The 24,300-nt window shown below is 36.4% G+C and overlaps 1 protein-coding gene and 1 long non-coding RNA gene across 2 annotated transcripts in view; one reads left to right on the forward strand and one right to left on the reverse strand.

Moving 5' to 3' along the window:
- VSTM4 (V-set and transmembrane domain containing 4) overlaps nt 1–24,300 on the forward strand; it is a 120,028-nt gene that overhangs the window by 26,881 nt on the left and 68,847 nt on the right. Inside the window, exon 3 of the mRNA XM_074296109.1 lies at nt 22,019–22,087. Coding sequence (XP_074152210.1) covers nt 22,019–22,087 — 69 coding nt within the window. The remainder of the gene's footprint in view (nt 1–22,018; nt 22,088–24,300) is intronic.
- Nucleotides 14,664–17,624, reverse strand: LOC141558636 (uncharacterized). Its single transcript, XR_012487104.1, has 3 exons — nt 17,482–17,624; nt 16,444–16,522; nt 14,664–16,091 (listed from the first exon to the last, which is right to left on the reverse strand). It is a non-coding gene; the product is annotated as an uncharacterized LOC141558636 (long non-coding RNA).

Below are 24,300 nucleotides of genomic sequence, written 5' to 3' on the forward strand. Positions count from 1 at the left end.
ATTTGTTTGAAAGTGAACTGGATTCCAGTTTCCTATCACTGGAGATCATCAAATGGAATCTGGCTGGCCAATCTACAGTCAGGATTGCTATTGAGGAGATGCTTGTCCAGGTATGAGTTGGGTTAGATGGCCTTTGAAGTCCCTACCAACTTTGAGAAGCCCTAATTCCATCATTGTCTACACTTCTGAGTATAGTTATGCTGAAAAGTTCTTCATGGGTAATCTCATGTCAGTTCTATGCAGAACAAAATAATGGAGTAGATAAATGGAAATTTGTGACCTCTAGACTCAATGGTAATGGAAATATGCTCAGGAGAGGAGTTGGAGTTTTAGAAAATCATGCTAGATGAGATCTTAAACTTTAATAGTGTTAATAAAAATAACAAAATTGGAAATGCCATATGTACCATGTAACTGTCAGATCTATAATCAGAAATTTTGGAGCCCTGCACAAGAATCATGAAATGTATCCAAGATAAGCAGCATGGCCATATGCTTTCAAATTTGCTTTGTAATTATAAATGTAAAAATAATACAAAAAGTTAAGATGAAGAGGAAACTTGGAAGAGGAAACTAGTTATTTGAGGCCTATAATTGGGGTCCATAAACTTTTTTTTAAAAATTAAAAATAAATTGATGCTTTGTCAGTATAAGTGGTTTCTTTTATAATCTGTTTTATTTTATTCTTTAAAAGGGCTCTAACAGCTTCACCACACTGCCAAAAGGGTCCATGATACAAGCAAAAATAAGAACCCCTATAATATAGGAGTCTCTCCTGTTGAAGTAACGAGCATAGTAGGGGTTTCCATGTCTGGGATAAAGTCCAAATTACTCTGCCTAGTTATGGCTTTGATAATTATTCTGTGTCTTTGAATATTAAATTGTAGATATTAAATTGTCTGAGAGATCACGAATGACAAATATCAAGGAACAACTATGGTGGTCATAGAGAGGTCTCATTTCACTAGAGAATTTTATCAGAGATGTTGAAAAAGGAGGAAACATGATCTGAACATTTTCTCAGAGAATGCTATATGGGGAGATGTTAACATAACTGAGGACTGAAATATATATATAATAAGAGTGGATCCAGAGAGGTAAGAAATATAAGGCAGGATGTAACAAAATGAAATTCAGTTTGGAAAATGGCAGTGGAAAGCATTTGGGGAAAAATAGTCTCAAGTAGACATTCAGCAGGCAACAGAAACTTAAGAAAAACTGACACAACGAAAAAGACCTAGGAGCGATCGTGGGTTGTAAATTATTGTGATATGGCAGCCAACTCCCTTACTTCCCCCATGAAAATCTATTCCATTTTGGTCTGAGTATAAATTGGCCTCATGTCCCTGAGTAAGAAAGAGCTCATTCCTCCTCTACAGCCCTGATGAGACCATAACTGCTTAATGGATTCAGTTCTAGGTACCTCAGTTCCAATAAGTTATATTCAAGCTGGAGAAAAGCAGCAAAAATGAGGGGGAAAGGCATCTTAAGAGACGGGCTTAGCACAATTTAAGTAGCAGCACTGAGCCAAATAACAAAATTATGTTGAATGATATTGGTGCTAACATTCCAGCAAAATGAAATGACTTAAATCCAGTCCTTAGGGGATGTACCTTGTTTTCCTCTGAGTGATACTATTGCTTTCAGTCAGGCCATTTAATTTCATGAAAAAGCTCATGTGTCTCCACTCTGGTGGATGGCTGGTGGTATAAGGCTATAGATTCATGATGTGTATAGAAAAGCCAGTTGTTTTCTGCCTGGAAGAGATCTTTTATTCCATTTAGGTGATCCTATGTTTTTTTCCCTTCCTATAAATGAGGGCATTTTATTCCCCTCATTCTGACAGAAGGATTCTTACCCTTCCTAAGTGGGTTGGAAGCAGGTGGAAGGCACATTCCTGAAATAAGGACACTGAACTAGAGGGTAGTGATTTACTGATGGTTACTTAGAGAGTAAATTAGGGAGCTAGAAATAAAAGCTTGCTCTTCTACAGAAAATGTGACATATTTCTCAATATCTACTTGTTCTGGGTGTGTGATTTCAATAATTTAGGGACTTTTGGAGGAGGAAACTCTCTCCTAAAGAGTGGCAACTGTTCTGCTACTTAGCGTTTCAATTATCTTGGAGTACTTAGAAGTTAAATGACTTGCCCATGGCCACCCAGTTAGGATATGTTAGCCGCAGGACTAGAACTCCAGTTTTCTAGGCTCAGAGACCAGCTCTGTGTTGTCTGTCAGCCAGAGGGAGGTAAGAGAACCAGGAAAAATGGTCAAAAATAAAGAACTTGCTAATGAGAGGATCTAGAAAACATTGTAATAGAGTACTTTGACCAAGATCAGGTCAGCTTTTACAAAATAATTATTTTAAGTTGTAAAGTCAATGGAAGATATCAGATGGCCTGGTATTCAGGAATGTTGTGACCCAATGAAGAACGTTGTATGTGTTGTTTGACTAGATTCTGTATAGGAGTTTTATGGGAGCAGGCATGAACACAGATCACTCAATAAGCATGTGTTAAATAATGCCTACTATGTGTCGGTCATAAAGGCAAAAAAAGGGAAAATGCACTTGGTGTTGTAGAAACTTACAAATTAGCAAAGGGAGAGAACCTGTACATAAATTTGTATATACAGATATAACAGCATAAGAAATTACAGGATAATAAATTTGGCAAGGATATTGGTCTGCCCAACTGGAACGACTTTGATGAGATCTCAGACCCACTAAATTATCTCATGACAATTTTATTGGGTAGATAGTGTAAATGTCATTATACCCATTTTCCAGATTAGAAAATGGAGATTTATAGAGATCGTATAATTCAAATGTAGATCTTCTGGCTTCAAGTCTTAGTATGTGTCACAGTGCACCATCCTTTCTACCCTGAGCCAAACCCTAGAAATCATAGTACAATAAGCAACTGCTTCTGAAATCCTGGGGTGTAGTCCAGATTTTGTCATTGTCTTACCATGTAGCCTTAGGCATCACCTCCCTTGTTTTAATTTACCTATCTTTAAAATGATATCATTAAGGGGGCAGCTAGATAACTCAGTGGACAGAGCACAGGCCCTGGAGTCAATAGTTACTAGTTTGTGACTCCGGGCAAGTCACTTAATCCCAATTACCTCTTAAAAATAGCATTAGACCTGACAATGAGTCTGGGCTTGTCTAGTTCTAAATCATAGAACTACTCCAGGAAGCAACAAGGCAGGTTCCTCAGGTAACTTGTGGTGTAATCTGAAATTTGGACATTTTTCTGCAAGTAGCAGAAGCAGAAACGAGTTGTAACTCTATCTAATGGCCTGGCATATTTGCCCAGGAAGCTTTGGAAAAGGCGTCTAACCCTGCTGGGGCACAGGAAGGAGACAGATTTACCCCTAAAGGTATGGGATCATACTGTTTATTTTTGACGCCTCTTGAACCTTTCACTGTTTATTCTAGACTGTGTAATCTAGAGAATATTTCTATAGATGGGACAACACAAATCTGTCACTCTATCTAGGTGAAATAAATAGTAATTACTGAACACCGGAAAAAGCAAGACATATAATAGAGTTGGTGTGTATGTGTGTATGTGTGTGTGTGTGTGTGTGTGTGTGTGTGTGTGTGAGAGAGAGAGAGAGAGAGAGAGAGAGAGAGAGAGAGAGAGAGACAGAGACAGAGACAGAGAGAGACAGAGAGAGACAGAGAGATAGAGACAGACAGACAGAGAGAGAACAAAAAATAAGTTGTCTCAATAGTGAGCACATCTTAGGAACTGGAGAAATGGAGTCTTATAATATAGCGTCTAAAACATTCAGCCTGTTGAAGTAAACCTTGCTTTTGTATCTTTTTTTCTGGGTAATTTAATCTTTTTATTTTTATCCACTAAATAGTATTGTATGAGTATAACATGACCGATTGGTTTGCTGACTTAGGAAAGAGAAAGGGGAAAGAGGAAGGAAAAAGTGGAAATCAAAATCTTATAAAAGTAAATGTTGAAAACTATCTTTAAATGTAATTGGGAAAAATACCATTTAAGGATTCCAGGAGGTGCAAGTTTCTGTGGTTCCTGCTGAAGCGCCCAGCTCACCCCTGGGAGTCTCTGCTCCTGTTTGTATGGAGTGTTTGCACTTCATACAACTTAATCCCAGGTCAGGGGTCTTTCTTTGGCTCTTAAGATTGTGTCAGACGGGCCCTTGTTCTCCCCAAGTCTGTGTCTGCCCTGCAGCACAAATCTGTTCTGTTTATGGGGGAAATCTGGAGAACTTGAAATCTTCCCAGAATCCTCCCTGTACTTTAGCATCTTAGAGAGTCATCCAAAGCAGATGACATCCACAGAAGAAAGGGATGTGTCTGGGATCACGGGACCAGTGTGTGTTGGAGACAAGATTTGTGTCCAGTTCTTCCTCACTCTTGTCACTCTGGAGTCTCTCCACTTCCACCTTGCCTGATTATCCCCAGTTAAGGTAATTTCATCAGATTTCAGCTTAGCTCTTGCAGAGACAACTGGTTGGTGAAATGGATCCAGACCATCAAATCAAGAAGATCTGAGTTCAAATGTGATGTCAGATAATTATTAGATGTGTGACTTTGGGTCAGTCATTTAATTTCTGTCTGCCTTAGTTTCATCAGCTGTAAAATGGGATTAAGAGCATCCAACGCTCAGGTTGTTAAGGTAGAATGAGATAATATTTCTAAAGCACTCAGCATACCGCCTGGCATTTAGTAAGCACTTAATGTTCCCTTCCTGCCTGCATTGGATATTAGAACATGTAGATGGTTCTATATTATTGGTGCATTGGTAGGAGTGAGAAAACTTACAAGGAAGAATTATCCTAAGCAGTGTTTAAGTTACACTCGGTCATCAATTTATTTTTATTTTTGTCTGGACTTGTTGTTTTAAACATCATGATGCATACTTAATTAAGTAGTCAGTAAATGCTTAATAAATCTCATTGCTAATTATCTGTTGTGTCTCCAGAGACTATGAAAATTTCTTCTACTGATACTTTAAGTGACTGTCCCCAGAGTGTTAACTTTGCATAGCTCAATAGTAGAGTTCTTGTATGAGAACAGGTTATTTCCATGTGGTCCTTTGGATATTTGATTGTAAATATTTTGTTTCACGTTTAGCTAAAATGATTATCTCTGAAAAGAGAGAATAAACATACCATTTGCAGGTTTTCAAGACAAAATGAAAGCTAATTAATATATTCTGCATGTTGTAAGAATGAAATACTAGTTCAATTGACAGAGGTGTCACAAATTGCTTCTATTGTCAACACTTAAGAGTTCTATTTAGAATAGAAAGTTGCTTCTAAGTTATAGATCTGGAGTAAAAAAAGGATGAGAAGAATCTTTTAAATGATTTGGATCTGGAAAATCTTAGGTTAACTTAAAGGTACCATAGAACACCCCTCATTTTTCATGTGAGATCTGAGGCCTAATGAGCTAAAATGACTTGTATTATTTCAATAACTTTTCAGTGGGGCTCCTCTGCCTCAAGTTTTTTCTTTTCCATTCTGACCTGCACAGTGGTCTGTCTCTAAGTAATATTTCTCAAGCACTGACCTGACTGACCTCCTCCTTTAAAGGCTCTGTGGTTCCCCATTGCCTCTAGGATAGAAAGCTCTTGGGTTTAGCACTTGAGCCTTTCCCAGCTAAACTATTCCAGCTAGACCCTTAATTAAACCATTTGGTCATTTGCCAACAAGTTACAGCTTTCAAGCCACCAAGCCATTTCTGGGGAGAACCCCAGCCCATAGTATGAAATTCCATAATGTTCTAGGGGAAAGGTAACAGGGAATGATACCTTTTTTAGAGGTTTGCTTTAAAACATGCAAACAAAAAGGGAGATCTGAGAAGCATGAGCATTAATTAAAGAGAGGTAGGCAGTGGTGGAATGGGAGCTGGGTTTAAGACCCACCTCTGTGGACTTTGTGAACATGAGCAAGTTGCTAATTCTTTAGCAAATCCTGAGGTTCAGAACCTCATTTGCTCATATAATAGGCCTCTATTTGTTCTTGCTGTACCATGTCACTACTCATGACTTCTAGCATGTACCTGTCTGTTATTTTCTCCCATTAGAATAAAAGTTCATTGAGGGAAAGGATCATCTTACTTATATATGTGTTTCTATTTCTTAGTAAACTGACTAGCATATAGTGCTAACAAATGCTGTTTATCCATCTAAATATCTGTCTATATCGATCTATAAGGATTGAGCAGCATAAGCTCATCATGTAAGTGCATATGGGAAGTACCAGTTACAAAACTTGAAAGATTTTTAAATTTCCATTTTAGAAAATGAAAATTGGTCCTTTTATTCAGTAATCGGGTCATTCTTAAGAATCATGTTTATTTTATTCTGAACTTTGGAGAGGAAAAATCATTAGATTGTGCTTTACAAATACTTCATCAGCTGACTGAAAAAGGAAAGAATGGTTAAGAATGGGCTTCTCTCACCAGATGTTTCAGGTTACCAAGAAGTTCTGTTGACATGTGGCTTTTTGAAATCTCTAGAGAAAGTCATCTTGAGCTATTTCTTGGTGAGCTGGAAAAGAAGGGGGTGTGATGGGTAACACATAATATAGAGGTTGAACTCTGATGAGTCCTTGGAAGTCCAGATGATTATAGGGGATATCATGGGAGTTCTCTAGGGATATAGGGCAGCTGTGTGATTTCTGTCATCCCTGAGAGATTCCCTTCTCCAGCTATAAATAACAAAACATCTTACATTCATATTTTGGTATTTCTTTTTCCTTGAAAAGTGAACTCCAATGAAAGAAGTGGAAAAGGAAAATTAAATATATTTGAATTAAGAATAAAGGTTCTTAACAGTCTTTGTTTTGTTTCAGCAACAAATCCATTAGCATCATACCCTTGAATTTGTGTCAAGTATTTCATGAAGGAAATTGAGAGAAGATCATTGATTTGGAACTGGGAAGGACTCTAGAAGCCATCTGGTCCTCATTGTAAGAGGAGGAAATAAAGTTCGAGGTTGTCTTGTCCAGAGTCACATTGGAGTCTTTGTCAGAGCTAGGGTTTGAACATAAGACTTTTGGCTCCAAGTACATCACTTGTGAATTAGAACATGCAGAAATTAAAACCTGCAAAACCCGAAGCCCTCCTAGTTCAGGTTACCCATAGGAAAAAAAGGATGGGCATTGATACTGTAATTCCACTGATTTAAGGGAATTTCCAGTGAGAAAAGTCCCCCTGCCAGGAGAGAGCAGCACCTTCCCTGCACCTTCTGGTCTTAAGAGTCTTTTTTTTATTATATATATATATATATATTTTTATAATATTATCCCTTGTATTCATTTTTCCAAATTTTCCCCCCCTCCCTCTATTCCCTCCCCCCGATGACAGGCAATCCCATACATTTTACATGTGTTACAATATAGTCTAGGTACAATACATGTGTGTGAATACCATTTTCTTGTTGCACAATAAACATTAGAATCCGAAGGTACATGCAACCTGGGCAGACAGATATTAGTGCTAACAATTTACGTTCACTTCCCAGTGTTTCTTCTCTGGGTGTAGCTACCTCTGTCCATCATTGATCAACTGGAAGTGAGTTGGTTTTTCTTTATGTTGAAGATTTCCACTTCCATCAGAATACATCCTCATACAGTATTGTTGTTGAAGTGTACAGTGATCTTCTGGTTCTGCTCATTTCACTCAGCATCAGTTGATTTAAGTCTCTCCAGGCCTCTCTGTATTCCTCCTGCTGGTCATTTCTTACCGAGCAATAATATTCCATAACCTTCATATACCACAATTTACCCAACCATTCTCCAACTGATGGACATCCATTCATCTTCCAGTTTCTAGCTACAACAAAAAGAGCTGCCACAAACATTTTGGCACATATATGTCTCTTTCCGCTTTTTAGTATTTCTTTGGGATATAATCCCAGTAGTAGCGCTGCTGGGTCAAAGGGTATGCACAGTTTGATAACTTTTTGGGCATAATTCCAGATTGCTCTCCAGAATGGCTGGATTCTTTCACAGGTCAACCAACAATGTATCAGTGTCCCAGTTTTCCCATATCCCCTCCAACATTCATCATTATTTGTTCCTGTCATCTTAGCCAATCTGACAGGTGTGTAGTGGTATCTCAGAGTGGTCTTAATTTGCATTTCTCTGATCAGTAGTGATTTGGAACACTCTTTCATGTGAGTGGAAATAGTTTCAATTTCTTCCTCTGAGAATTGTCTGTTCATATCCTTTGACCATTTATCAATTGGAGAATGGTTGGGTTTCTTATATATTATATATATATAATATATATATTATATTTTTATATATAATATTAATATTATAATATTATATATAATTATATATATAATTATATATAATAATATAATATTAATAATATATAATATTAATTATATATAAATATATAATATATATTTCTTATATATTAGGGTCAGTTCTCTATATATTTTGGAAATGAGACCTTTGTCAGAACCTTTGTTTTTAAAAATATTTTCCCAATTTGTTACTTCCCTTCTAATCTTGTTTGCATTAGTATTATTTGTACAGAAACTTTTTAGTTTGATGTAATCAAAATCTTCTATTTTGTGATCAATAATGATCTCTAGTTCTCCTCTGGTCATAAATTCCTTCCTCCTCCACAAGTCTGAGAGGTAGATTATCCTCTGTTCCTCCAATCTATTTATTATCTCCCTCTTTATGCCTAAATCATGGACCCATTTTGATCTTATCTTGGTATATGGTGTTAAGTGTGGATCCATATCTAATTTCTGCCATACTAATTTCCAGTTTTCCCAACAGTTTTTTCCGAATAATGAGTTTTTATCCCTAATGTTGGTATCTTTGGGTTTGTCAAAGATTAGATTGCTATAGATGTACCCTTTTTTGTCCTTTGTATCTAATCTGTTCCACTGATCTACCGGTCTATTTCTTAGCCAATACCAAATGGTTTTGGTGACTGCTGCTATATAATATAGCTTTAGATCAGGTACACTTAGACCACCTTCCTCTGAGTTTTTTTTCATTAGTTCCCTTGCAATTCTCGACCTTTTATTCTTCCATATGAATTTTGTTGTTATTTTTTCTAGGTCATTGAAATAGTTTCTTGGGAGTCTGATTAGTATAGCACTAAATAAATAGATTAGTTTGGGGAGTATTGTCATCTTTATTATATTCGCTCGGCCTATCCAAGAGCACTGAATGTCTTTCCAATTATTTAAATCTGATTTTATTTTTGTGGCAAGTGTTTTGTAATTTTTCTCATATAATTCCTGACTTTTCTTTGGTAGATGGATTCCCAAATACTTTATACTCTCAACATTTGTTTGGAATGGAATTTCTCTTTGTATCTCTTGCTGTTGCATTTTGTTAGTGATATATAAAAATGCTGAGGATTTATGTGGATTTATTTTGTATCCTGCCACTTTGCTGAAATTTTGAATTATTTCTAGTAGCTTTTTAGCAGAGTCTTTGGGGTTCTCTAAGTATACCATCATGTCATCTGCGAAAAGTGATAGTTTAATTTCCTCATTTCCTACTCTAATTCCTTGGATCTCTTTCTCGGCTCTTATTGCCGAGGCTAGCGTTTCTAGTACTATATTGAATAGTAATGGTGATAGTGGGCAACCTTGTTTCACTCCTGTTCTTACTGGGAAAGGTTGCAGTTTATTTCTATTGCATATTATGCTTACTGAAGGTCTTAAATATATGCTCCTGATTATTCTAAGGAATAGTCCATTTATTCCTATACTCTCAAGAGTTTTTAGTAGGAATGGATGTTGGATTTTGTCAAATGCTTTTTCTGCATCTATTGAGATGATCATATGGTTCTTATTAATTTGATTATTAATATGGTCAATTATATTAATAGTTTTCCTAATATTAAACCAGCCCTGCATTCCTGGAATAAATCCTACTTGATCATAGTGTATTATCCTGGAGATGATTTTCTGAAGTCTTTTTGCTAATTAATATCTTATTTAAGATTTTAGCATCAATATTCATTAAGGAGATTGGTCTATAGTTTTCTTTCTCTGTTTTCGACTTGCCTGGTTTAGGTATCAGTACCATGTCTGTGTCATAAAAGGAGTTTGGTAGGACTCCTTCATCCCCTATTTTTTCAAATAATTTATATAACATTGGGGCTAATTGTTCTTTAAATGTTTGGTAGAATTCACATGTGAATCCATCTGGCCCTGGGGATTTTTTCCTGGGGAGTTGATTAATAGCTTGTTCTATTTCTTTTTCTGAAATGGGACTATTTAAGCAATTTATCTCCTCCTCTGTTAATCTAGGGAGCCTATATTTTTGGAGGAAGTCATCCATTTCACTTAAGTTATCAAATTTATTGGCATAAAGTTGGGCAAAGTAACTCATTATTTCTCTAATTTCCTCTTCATTGGTGGAAAGATCCCCCTTTTCATTTGTAAGACTATCAATTTGATTTTCCTCTTTCTTTTTTTTGATCAAATTTACCAAAGGTTTATCTATTTTATTGGCTTTTTCATAAAACCAACTCTTGGTTTTATTTATTAATTCAATAGTTTTTTTACTTTCAATATTATTGATTTCTCCTTTTAATTTTTGTATTTCAAGTTTAATTTTTGGTTGGGGGTTTGGTCTTAAGAGTCTTAAAAGAGGAGTCAATCTTAAAAGGTGTCAGAGGCAGTATTGTCAATCTGGACCTTTCTGTGTTTGAAATCCTCTCTCTACTATGTCCCAATGTCTCATCTATATGCTTTCTTTCATCATTCTGGTCCAAAGGGAGTTGAATTTTGACTTGGAAATTTGCACTATCATTTACATCTAACTCACCGAGGAAGGGGCAGCAGGTGGCATTACAGGGCATAGAGCACCAGGCAGATTCATCTTCCAGAGTTCAGATCTGGCCTCAGACACTTGAACTAGCTGTGTAACTTGGGTAAATCACTTAATACTGTTTGTCTCTTTAATCTATGTATCTATCTACCTAATCTACGTAACCTATCCACCTCTCTATCCATCTTACCTAGCTAATATATTTTATCTATTTAACTATCCATCCTATCTTATCTACCTCTATTTATCCACTTTGTCTGTCTGTCTCTCTATTATATCTCATCTGCTCTTTTCTCTTTTCCCATCTCTCCCATTTCTCCTTGGCACTCTTTTCTCCTTTTCTCACCACTCCTTGCCTCATGTCTCTGCACCACTTTTTTTTTTTCTTTGCCCATATTCAGCCTCATCTCTCTGAGGCACACCAATTATCTTTTCTCTTTCACTTTTCTGTCTTTCTCTTTTTTTTCTCTCTATTGTCTGCTGTCTCCCCCTTTTCTCTTATCCTTTCTTGCTCTTCTCCGCTCTCATTTTTCTCCTTTCTTTTCTCGGTCTTTTTTTTTAATTTATAATTATAAATTTTTTGACAGTATATATGCATGAGTAATTTTTTTAGTAACATTATCCCTTGTATTCATTTTTCCAAATTTTCCCCTCCCCTAGATGACAGGCAATCCCATTCATTTTATATGTGTTACAGTATAACCCAGATACAATATATGTGTGTAAATTAAATTTTCTTATTGCATGTTAAGTATTAGATTCTCTTGGTCTTTTCTGTCTTCTCTTCTCTCTCTTTTTTCCTGGCTATTCAATCTTCTTCTTTTATGCTAATCACTGCTCCGGTCCACTTTTCTTCTCTCTACTCTTCTCCACTTTGCTTTTTCTTCTTTTTTCTCTTTCTTTCTCTTTGTTCTTTTTTCACTTTACCATGTTTTTCTTTTTTCTTTTTTTTTTTTGTCCTCTCTTTGCCACTCCGCAGCCTCTCTTGATCCGCAACACTTTATTTTGCCTTTCTGTCTTTTTCTCTTTTGTCTCCATTTTCTTCTTTCTTTCACTTCCTTTAAACTTGTCTTTTCTTGATCTATTCTGTGCTCTGTGTGCTTTTTCTTTCTCTTCTCTCGCTCTTTACCTTGCCATTTCTTTTCATCTTTACTCCTTTTGTTTTCTCATGTTCTCACCATTCTCTTTCCTTTTCTTCTGTCTTTTTCTCTAATCTACCTAACCTATTCACCTATCCTTCTTACCTCGCTAATGTTTTAACCTATTTAACTATCTTGCTAATGTTTTAACCTATTTAACTATCCATCCTATCTCTCTTATCTACCTATCTATCCACTTTATTTGTCTATTATATTTCACTCTTTGTTCTCTTTTTTATACCATCTGTTTTCTCCTTGACACTTTTTTTTCTCCTTTTCTCACCACTCCTTGCTTCACATTTCTGTGCCACTTTTTCTTCTCTTTGCCCATCTTTAGCGTCATCTCTCAGAAGCACACCAATTATCTTTCACTTTTCTTTTCTTTTGTTTTCTCTCCTCTCTCCCCTTTTCTCTTATCCTTTCTTGCTCTTCTCATTTTTCTTTTTTCTTTCTTTTTTTCTGTCTTTTCTGTCTTTTTTTTCTCTCGTTCCTCTTTTCCTGGCCATTCATATTTCCTCTTTTATGCTGTTCCTGCCATTAATCACCACTCCTGCCCTCTTCTCTTTTCTCCACTCTTCTCCACTTTGCTTTTTCTTCTCTTTTTTCTCTTTGTTTTTTTTTCCTATCTTTTTTCTATCTTTTTTTCTATCTTTTTTCTCTCTTTGTTCATTTTTTACTTGGCCATGTTTTTTTTTTTTTTCTCCTCTCCTCGCCACTCCTCATCCTCACCTCTCGAACCACGCCACTTTCTCCTCTCCTCGCCACTCCTCATCCTCACCTCTTGAACCACGCCACTTTCTTTTTGTCTTTCTCATTTCTTTTTTCTTATCTCTTTTGTCTTTATTCTCTTATCTTTCACTTCTTTTAAACTTGTCTTTTCTTGATCATTTCTGTCTTCTGTTTTCTCTTTTTATCTTCTCTCACTGTTTATCCTTGCCACTTTTTTCATCTTTACTCTTCTTGTTTTCTCATGTTCTCACCATTCTTTCATTTTCTTCTGTCTCTTTAATCTATCTATGTATCTATCTACCTAATCTACATAACCTATCCACCTCTCTATCCATCTTACCTAGCTAATCTATTTTACCTATTTAACTATCCATCCTATCTTATCTACCTCTATTTATCTACTTAATCTATCTGTCTGTCTGTCTTTCTATTATATCTCATCTGCTTTTTTCTCTTTTCCCATCTCTCTCGTTTCTCCTTGACACTCCTCTTTTTTTTCCCTTTTCTCACCACTCCTTGCTTCACATTTCTGCACCACTTTTTCCTCTCTTTGCTTATCTTCAGCCTCATCTCTTGAAGGGACACCATTATCTTTTCTCTTTCACTTTTCTTTCTCTTGTTTTCTCTCCATTCTCTCCTCTCCTTTTTCTCTTATCCTCTCTTGTTCTCTTCTTTCATTTTTCTCTTTTCTTTTTTCTATCTTTTCTATCTTTTTCTCTCTCTTCCCTCTTTTCTTGGCCATTCATATTTCCTCTTTTATGCTGTTCCCGCCATTAATCACCACTCCTGTCCCCTTCTCTTTTCTCCACTCTTCTCCACACTTTGCTTTTTCTTCTCTTTTTTTCTCTCCTTTGTTTTTTCTATCTTTGTTCATTTTTTACTTGGCCATGTTTTTTTTTTTTTTTTCTCCTCTCCTCGCCACTCCTCATCCTCACCTCTCGAACCACGCCACTTTCTCCTCTCCTCGCCACTCCTCATCCTCACCTCTTGAACCACGCCACTTTCTTTTTGTCTTTCTCATTTCTTTTTTCTTATCTCTTTTGTCTTTATTCTCTTATCTTTCACTTCTTTTAAACTTGTCTTTTCTTGATCATTTCTGTCTTCTGTTTTCTCTTTTTATCTTCTCTCACTGTTTATCCTTGCCACTTTTTTCATCTTTACTCTTCTTGTTTTCTCATGTTCTCACCATTCTCTTTCATTTTCTTCTGTCTCTTTAATCTATCTATGTATCTATCTACCTAATCTCCATAACCTATCCACTTCTCTATCCATTTTATCTAATATATTTTACCTATTTAACTATCTATCCTATCTTTCTTATCTACCTCTATCTATCCACTTAATTTATCTGTCTGTCTCTCTGTCTTTATTCTCTTCTCTTTCACTTCTTTTAAATTTGTCTTTTCTTGATCATTTCTGTCTTCTGTTTTCTCTCTTTATCTTCTCTCACTGTTTACCCTTGCCACTTTTTTCATCTTTACTCCTCTTGTTTTCTCATGTCCTCACCACTCTTTCTCTTTCCTATTCTTTCTTTAATCTATCTATGTATTTTATCTAAACTACCTCTTTCCATCTTATCTAGCAAATATATTTTACCTATTTATCTATTCATCTTATCTATCTCTCTTATCTATTAACCCAATTTCTTTCTTCTCACTCTCTTTACCTTGCCACTCTCTTTTCCTGTTTTCTGCTCTTGTTTTCTCATATCCTCACTTCTCCCTTTGCTTTTCCCTTTTCTTCTGTGTTTCTCTTTAATCTATCTAGTCTATCTAAGCTATCCATCTCTCTAATCTATTTATCTATCTATCTTATCTATCTATGATCTCTATTTTCCTTCTCTTCTCTTCCTTCTCCTCCTCTCTTTTTTAAATGTCTTTCTCTTTTTTCTCCTTGCACTCTTTATTTTTTTTTCTCCTCTCGCTGCCTCATCTCTCTGCACCACTTTCTCCTCTCCTTGTCCCTCTCCTCATTCTCACCTTTTGAGTACCACCTATCTTTTCTTTTTCTCTTTTTTTCTCTCTTTTCTATTCTCTTCTCTCCTCTCTTTTTCTCTTCTCTCTTTTCTCTATCTTTTCTGTCCTCTCTCTTTTCTCTATCTTTTCTGTCCTCTCTTTTTCTCCCTTCTCTTTCTCTTATCTCTTTTCCTTACCATTCTACTTTCCTATTTTATGCTACCCTCACCATTACTCTTTCCCCTCCTTTCTCCTATTCTCACCACTCTTATTTTCTCCTCGTCTTTCTGATCTTTCTTTTCTCTCTCTTTTTTCTCTTTTCTCTCTCCTCTCTTCACCTTACCACTCTCTTTTCCTAACTTTTCTCCTTTTTCCCATATAATTCTCACCATTCCTCTCTTTTTTCTACTTATCTTTCTTTTCTCTTCTCCCTCTCTTTACCTTGCCACTCTTTTCTTCTTTTCTCCTCTTTTTCTCATGTCCTCACCACTCCTCTCTTCTTTCTCTACTTATCTTCTCTCTCTCTCAATCTATATATTTATCTCCCTACCTATCTATCTAATGTATCTATCTAAACTTTCTAAACTATCTATCTTATTTATCTCTATCTGTCTTACCTATTTATCTAAGCCAGGGGTTCTCAAACTACGGCCAGTGGGCCGGATGTGGCCACTGAGGACGTTTATGCAGCCCGCCCGGTTATGGCAAATGGGCTGAGGGGTGGAGACAGTGTGAGTTTTTGTTTTTCCTATAGTCCTGCCCTCCCACAGTCTGAGGGACAGAGAACTGGCCCCCTGTTTAAAAAGTTTAAGGACCATTGATCTAAACTGTTCATCTAATCTTATCTATTTATCTAATCTATCTGGCCTATCTATTTTATCTATATATCTAATCTATCCATCTTATCTGTCTGCTATCTTTTTTCTTGTCTCTTTGCTCCTCTTCTCTTTTTTTTCTCCCTTCTTTTCTATTTTCTCCTTGCCACTCTCCTTTCCTCTTTTCTCTCCTCTCCTTGCCACTCCTTTCCTTACCTCTCCACATCACTTTCTTCTCTCCTCATTCCTCCTCAGCCTCACCTCTCCATCTGCACACTTATCTTTCTTTTCTCATTTTCTCTTCTCTTTCTCTCTTCCCTTTTCTCTACTCTCTCTTTTCTCCTTCTCATCTCTCTCTTTTCCTTGCTATCTCTTTCCTCTTTTATGCTCTCCTCACCACTAATCTCCTCTCTATTCCCCTCCTCTCCACTTGTCTTTATCTTATCTCTTTTCTTTGTCCCTCTCTTTTTCTGTCTCTTTTTTCTCTCCTCTTTTTGCTCTCCCCTCTTGTCTCTTTTCTTTTCTTCGGTTTCTATTCTCTGACTCTCTCTCTCTTCTCTTCTCTCTTTTTTTTCTATCTTCTCTTTGTTTCCTTTCTTGCTGTTCTTTTCTCTCTGTATTTAAACTTGGCTTTTCATATAATGAATTTTCCTAAAGAGCAACAAAGTTGTTTCAGTGAGAGTAATTAACTCTTTAAATACCTGATTAGCAAGTAAATAATGAGGTACCATTTGGGTTATAGCATATCTATATCTACATATTGATATCTATAGCATATCTAGGAATTATTAGGTATTAGGGAAGAAAAATGCTTGGGAATACAGATTCTGAAGTAGAAGAGAAAAAAAAGCTTCCAGTTTAGGAATGGAGGTTATACACAAAATGAAGTGAAATAGTAAACACCAAGAATGGTAAATATGAAATAGAGTTGGGAAAGCCCATAACAAGGAAAGGGGTTTTAACAATTAATGATGGAAAAGATAAATTCCCTAGTGTAACTTACAATTATCCAGGAGAAAGGAACCACCATATGAGATTGGAGCATGTTCCTTAGGTGTCAGCACCCCAAAGGAGTTAATTAGCTATAAGGAAAAAGGCATAAGACAAAGTAAAGGATGAGAGGAGAGACACTATGAAGCATGGGAGAGGGGTGAAGGGAAAGACACCAGGAGCCAGAGCACACTGGTAGACTGACCCAAAGGGATTCAGCCAAGATGGCGTGAGCTATAGATTTATAGGGAAAATATTATCTCAGGGACATTTCTGACAAAACATGGCAAGACAAAGCTGCCCATGCTCTCCACAGAGTTATGACTCCTGAAGAGGAGGGGACCGTGAGGCTAACTAATCTCCATCAGAGCCCTTTCCCTGATGGTTCCAGAGAAATATTCATCAATGCTCCAGCCCCTCTCTGCCAGCTGCACCCAGTTACAATCTATATAAAATCTCTTTTCTTAGCACCCCTTTAGACTCCTTCTAATCTTTCTATTCTCAGGTAAGGATGTATGTGTGTGAGATCTTCCACCATACTCCTTTAGATTCCCTCACACTTTTTCTCCTTTTTATAAAACATGTTCTCAGATCGACTCTGATAACTTCATGTGAGTTTGTCACCCTGTCCTTTCTTCCAAAGGCATCTGCAATTTAAGCCTTGTTTCTAACTGAGGCATCACAGTGTTTGTTCTTTATGAAAGAAGTTTTTTGATGTTGGTGAGCAGGTGAGAAACTGATTTTGGAAAATAAGGGGACTTCCCTGTTCCTGTAAAATTACATACTATACTGATTACTTTCCTTTCTACCATAATTGAGCCCTGATTTTTCTGCATTATGATCTTGTCCTTTATGTAACCATCCATCATATTTTAAAAAGATACTGAAGCTCACTGAATTGAAGTTCTCACAACTTTGGAGTTGTTTTTTCTTGGAATAAATACTACTGGGTATTGTCTGTGATAATCCTGTAAAATGGGGAAGTATATTCCTTTCCCATGGAATTCTGTAGGATTTTCTGGGCAGGAAACAAAGTTCTCATTTTTCTTACCTTTCAGAGAGGCTGCCAAAAAAGTGTCCATTTCCTTAGCATTTTTCCTATGGAAAGAATGACAAAAATCACTTTATCACTTGGTTTGTCTCCTGCTCTGTTCTTTAGCACTGTTTCATTTTTCAGATGAATTATAACCAAGTTTTCCCAGAGTGACTAAGCAATAACAAAAAAATCTCCTTTTTTATGCCGCCTCATGTCATAGCAGTTGATGTAATCATGTGCCCCATTGTTCCCTCACAGTGCCACATGGCTCATACCATGATTTTTACCCTGGGTAGCATCACCCTGGGAAATAACAGAAAAGTCTCCCTCCTCTCAAAACAAGGGGTCAGAAGCCCTAAAAGATAAAAATAACAATGGAGAATATTTATTTAGTGATTTAAAGTTGACAAAACCTTTTTATCGTTATTGTTAAAAACCTATTTTATCTATTCATGGTAGTGCTTATTTATAAACATATGTGTATATACATTTATAAGGTGCTTACTGTATGCCAAGCACTGTGAAAACCACTTTATAATTATCATCTCATCCCTGGAAGGTAGGTGCTATTATTCCCATTTGATAGATGAGGTACTATTTAGGTTATAGCATATCTAAAGCAATTGGGAGACACGGTGGTTGGAAACAAAAGGAAATATTTAAACATGAAAAACAAATGGGTTTCTGAGGGAGTCACAGGTTCATTATATGGGTCCGATGGCACTAGCAAGCTGAAGATGAAATGTTTTCATCCCTTTCTCTATGATTCAGGTTTCAGTGAGTGCTACTATACTACAAGGTACAGCAGAGCAAATTGAAACCCAACAGGCACTGGATCATGTTTCCAAGGCTGTGTGGCCTCTAATTCCTGACTCATTTGAGTCCATTAGGGCTGCAGTTCCTCTTAGTCCAGGGACCATGCATTTTACTGTAACTAAGAAAATGTTATCAGGGCTTGCTGTGTGGTTTGAAAGTTCAGCAACTTTTCCTTTGGTCTGACAAAGCGTTCCATCAAAACATTCATCTACTTCCCTTGACTTCAGCTCCTTCCAAGCTCCTTGAGCTTTTAAAGTTCTATTTCCATCATCTCACAGATTACTATATTGTCTGGAAAAGGTACATTTAGAGAGATGTTGGGGAAGCTTTGCTTATTGGAGAGGGTTCATTCCTTCCCTGTCTACCCCTTCTTATCCAAGAGGCACTGCCTTGGGGGTTTAAAACATGCCCAATTCCAATCTATAAAATGGGGATAATAATAACACCAAACTCCCAGCATTGTTGTGAGTACCAAACAAGGGAGGAAGGAAGGAAGAACACAAACATTTATTAAGCACATTCTGTAGGTCAGGCACTTTGCTATATTGCTGTTTCATTGTTTTTCAGTTATATCCAACTCTTTATGATCCTTCTCTTTTTTGCTTTTGTTTGCTGCTGTCATTTTACATCATTTCCTTCTCCAGCCCATTTTACAGGTAAGGAAACTGTGGCAAACAGGGTTAAGTGACTTGCCCAAGACCACGCTAGCTATCTATGGCTATTTGAACTCACAAAGATGAGTATTTCTGACTCCACATCTGGCACTCTATCCACTGTCACCTAGCTGCCCTTTGGCACAATTTGTAAAGCTGAGTGCTTTACAAATATTTTCTTATTTGATTCTCACAACAATCCTAGCGGGTAGGTAATATTTATGATCCCTACATTATAGTTGAAGGTACTGAGATAGACAGAAGTTAAAGGACTTAGGGTCTCAGAACTAGTAAGTATCTTATATTTCTGGATTTGAACTCTTTCTACCTCCTAGCCCATTGCTCTGATTCGCCACCTAACTGCCTCTAATACCAGATAGAAGGTACTTTGCAGACCTTAGTGTTCTACATGAAAGCCAGTTAGGATTGCTATTACTAGTCTTTCAGCCTTAGAGATAAGAGTTAGAGTAGGTCTCAAAAATTATTTAGTTCAGTCCCTTCGGAAAACTGAGACCCAGATAAGAAATGGGAAATCCTGCATTTCAGCCTCGGTCCTAGGACACCAAACATAGGGCTTTCTCTGTTCTGCCTTGAGTTGTAAGGATCAGCTGAGGCAATGAAAACTGAAAATCCCTCTCTCTGTGTCAGTGCTGATGATTGGACGACTGAAGTGTGCTCTCTCCCCGTGTCCTTATTTCCGCCTTATCCTGCACAAAGATCATCATAGCTTTCAGGCTGAAGAGCACTTGTCCTCCGAGAGCTCCTTCCCAGAGGACCAGATCCGCTGTTCTCTTACATAGCCAGAAAGCAAGAAAGGGTCATGAGTGATCCTCTAAAGGCCAGAACTCATGAGCCAGATGACCTCATAACATGACCTCCTGTAATTATTTCTTCTCTATTCTCAACAAGGCCTCTGCACAAGTCAAACAGCAGAGGGGAGAAAAATTATTGTTCCCTGGTGCTCAAGATGAAAGGGATGGATTGATCCAACCTTGGGATAGCTTCTTCCTACGTACTCAGAGATAGAAAGAACTAAAATTGGGGAGTGGAAAATCACACTGATTCCATCTGTCATAAGATTAATCTGGCTGAAAGTGGACAATATGAGAACATTGCGTGAGCCCAGGATGGTGTGCTTAACTTTCAAAGGGCACATTAGTGAAGACCAGTGAAGACTGTTGGGAATCCCCAAGTTGTTATTTAATTTAATCTTTAGAACAATTGCAAAATTAGAAGGATTATAAACTTAATGTTCTCAGAGATCATTTAATTCAACTCCCCATAAAGAAACCGAGTTTCAGAGTCAAAGTGTCTTGTCCAAGGTCATGTAGATAATAAATAGCCGAACTAGGATTCAAGGTCAGGGTCACTGCCTACAAAACTTTCATGTTTCTCACTGCCTTCCTCAAGTGACCAGCGGTTATCCCACTTCTGTTTGAAGACCCCAGTGACCAGGAAATCATTGCTCTCTGATTCTAACTGTTCCATTTTGGGGTAGATTTCATTCTTCTTTTCTGGTTAGGCTAAAATTTTCCCTCTTTGTAATTTTGATCCACCCCTTTGGGATCATCATTTTTCAACTAGATGATTCTTCAGGAAGTCCTGAATTCAATACAGCTTCAAATACTAACTCTGTTCCCACTCAATCTCTGTCTGCCTCAGTTTCTTTATCTGTAAAATGGAAATAATATTAACACCTATCTTCCTTGGGTTCTTGTAAGGCTCAAATTAGACAATATTTGTAAAAAGTACTTGGTATGTAAAAGGTACTATGTAACTATTATTACATATATGAGTTCTCTCATCTATTCACAATAAATAGGTAGTTAGATTTTGGTTTGGGGAATAGGATTTAATAGTATAGTTTTGGTTTGAGGGATTAAAAAACAGTGGGATTTTCACATTTCCTATTAAGAATATTGTTTTAAAATTTAATCTTCTACCTAAAACTACATACACTCTTTCAAGGTTTGTGAAATAGTATATTTCAAAGTTAGAGATGATGATAATATTGATGTGATGATGAGATAGCACTTGTATTTTTATATTTATATATTTATATTTGTCTTGGATCATTGTGTAGCTAGATAGAGCGGAGTCATTCACAGTTGATCATCACATAATGTTGCTGATTTTGTGGAAAATATTTTCCTTCATCAGTTCATACAACTGACAAAATTTTTAACAGGCTCAGAAATCTGGTATCTTAGCTTTTAAGCCATTGGGAGCAACAAATATAAGTTCTTTGAAGTTGGGGACTGTCTCTGCATCACCAATACTTATCACAGCACCTTGCTTTTCATTGGTACTATTTGAATTATCAAGTCGGGAACGATGTTAGAGGCATGGTCAATAACATTAAGAAAAGTAGAGACTGATAGGATAAAAGTTAAGGATGTCAGATATCACATAGTAGAGTTAATAAATTTTTATTATGTTGACCCGGGGTTGTTAAAAAAAAAAAAAAAAGAATTGAATTGTGTCTCAGAATTCATTAAGAAAACAGACATGTTTATTTGGGAGATACCTATTTAAAATGGTCAAAATAAACAATAAAGTCAAGAATGCCTAAGTATTTAAGACCTGCTTCATATACATGCCTGGTATGTAATTATGGGCATTATTTAATCATTCATTGCATTGGGCTTACATGAATTATACATGAACTGCCAATTCACCTTAGTGGAAGGGATTTCTCTGACCACTATGACCTCCATAGCTATGCCAATGAAATCATGAGTCCTTTCATACCTCCCAGATAAAACAAATGTAATCACAATCATTGTGCTTAGAGACATAGATTTCAGTCATTTAGACAATTGGTTTATTGGGTCCAAAGATGCTGGATAAATGGGATGTTACAGTCTAATGAAATAAAATTGTCATCTGTGCTATAGTTAGTAAGCATTAACAGTGTACATTATAACTGCAGAGCATAAAATTATTATGTAATATGAGGTTTATCAACATATAAAGTGAATTTTCTTTTTTCATAAAAATAATTTGATTATATATTATATATATGTTCTATATGTGTATATATGTGTATAAATATATGTATATCTTTTTTTTTTCCTTTTCAGTTATTTCTCCCAAAGCATCAGATGATTCCACTTTTGAGAAAAAGAAAGAGACCTGGGCATTTTTTGAAGGTAAAGTGTACATTTCCCTCACAATCAAATGCCATTGACTATAAATAAGATAGGGAGTCACAAAACTTACTATGGCAACCATATTTGTTTTCCACTTCACCTCTTATAATATAAGTTAAATGGCAGTACTCAAATGGTGTGTTTCAAACTTAGAGATGATGATAATAATGATGTGTGATGAGATAACATTTATATAATACTTGGCTTCTAGGTTGCACAATGAAGAGAGGCCTGGATTCAAAGCAATGACGATCTGAGTTCAAATCTTGCCACAGGTTTTCTCTAGCTGTGTGATCTTGGGCAAGTCATTTAATCACATTTGCTTCATTTTACTCATCTGTAAAATGAGTTGGAGAAGGAAATGGCAAATCCCATTTCAATATATTTCTCAAGAAAAGCTCCAAATAAGATCACAAAAAGTTGGGCATGACTAAAAATAATTTATCATTCATATACTTCTGAGCTCTAGCCTCACATCATTAGCTACTTATTAGAAATTTCCAACTGGATGTTGCACTGGTATCTTAAACACAACATATACAGAAGAGAACTTATCCTTTCCCCCATATTTAACTTCCCTATTTTTGTGGAACATACCACAATCATTCTAGTCATCAAGGTGCACAACCTTGGAGCCATCTCTGTCTTTCTCCTCCCTGCATTTGATTGCTAAGTTTTACCAAATCTACTTCCACAACATCTTTTGTTTCCTTGTTCCATTTTCCATTCACACTGATGAATCCTAATTTAGTCCCTCATATCTTCTCATCTGGACAACTCCAATAATATACTGATCCTCCTGATGGGCAACCTCAAGTTACTTCCCATTTCAAAACATTCTCCACTCAGCTGTCAAAACAGTGTTCCTTTTCTTCCCATTATTTGTTTGTTTGCTTGCTTTTAGCATTCATTTTTTAAATAGTTAAGTTTCAAATTCTCTTTTTCTCTTTTGCCCCTCCCTTAACAATTGAGAAGTCAATAGAATATCAACTGTACATATCTGAAGTCATACAAAACATAGAAAGCACTATTCCTAAGAGCTAAAGAAGGATCATTCATTTTACTAATTGTTCAACAAATTTCTTCAGTAATCCCTTATTAGTTCACTAGTTGTTATCATGTGCTCCAAAACCTTCTTGCTTTTCAGTCTTCTAAATAATTATGATCTTTACATTTACATGATATGTATCACACCTTTCACCATTTTCATCACTTGAAACTGCTCTGTCTCCATGATTTTGAAATCCCCTAATTTGGACAAAATCAACTTTTGTATATTTCCTATGCCTTTATTCCTTCTGTACCCATTATTCATTCATCAACAAAGCATTTATTAGATGTCTGCTATGTGCAAGCATACTGAGATTATCACAACTTCTGTGTCATCTATCAGTCTATCACTCTTCTTTTGCAATTATTTGCATTCACCACCCTTGCATCAGCTATACAAACTACCTTTCAACTAGGTTGGCCCCTTCTCTTTCCAATGTTCCTGTCTTTGCTAATTGTTAGCTCTGGCGTTTCGGGGGGAAGTCATATAGCCAGATTGACTGGGCCCATCTTCAAGTTATGCTATCTAACCTTATCTGAACTCTCCTATGTGTAAACCCTTTAATTCATCTCCAATTGATTTTATGGCATTTCTTCCTTTTAACTGGGCAGAGAGTTCAAAGTGAAAAACTTCTATACTTTCATTTCTTCATTAGTTTTTTCCTTGAAGCTAGATGACTTGTGTAAATTACTCCATCTGTTTCCAATCATATCTCCAGAAGAGAGGGACAAGGATGGAATCAGCTGTCTCCACTACATATGTTGATCCTGAGGTAGAAGATCTACAGTTCAGATCATACTCTGTATACTTTTTAATTCCTTCATTAAATTGTAAACTCCAGAAGATGGGTTTTATATCAATTAAAATAAAATCTTTGTATCTCTGAATCCTGGTGGATGTATGTGGAAGATACTGGGTTTTTCTTTTTTGGGAGGGAGGTATTGAATTGATTATTAGGAAAATATTGAGTTTTTATCTGAATGGTTTTTCTGGCAGTTTAAGGAGAGAGGAAGATCTTGTCAATAGAACTTTGCCCTTTGGACTTTGAGGTTCTAAAAATCTTTCTCTTTTTCATTTAGCTCTCCTGTGAGGCATCTTTTAGCCCTGAGATTTCAGTTTGACATCTTTCATAATAAATTCATTTCATAATGTTCTTGTTACA

Source organism: Sminthopsis crassicaudata, chromosome 2 (assembly GCF_048593235.1).
Source record: "Sminthopsis crassicaudata isolate SCR6 chromosome 2, ASM4859323v1, whole genome shotgun sequence".
NCBI lineage: Eukaryota > Metazoa > Chordata > Mammalia > Dasyuromorphia > Dasyuridae > Sminthopsis > Sminthopsis crassicaudata.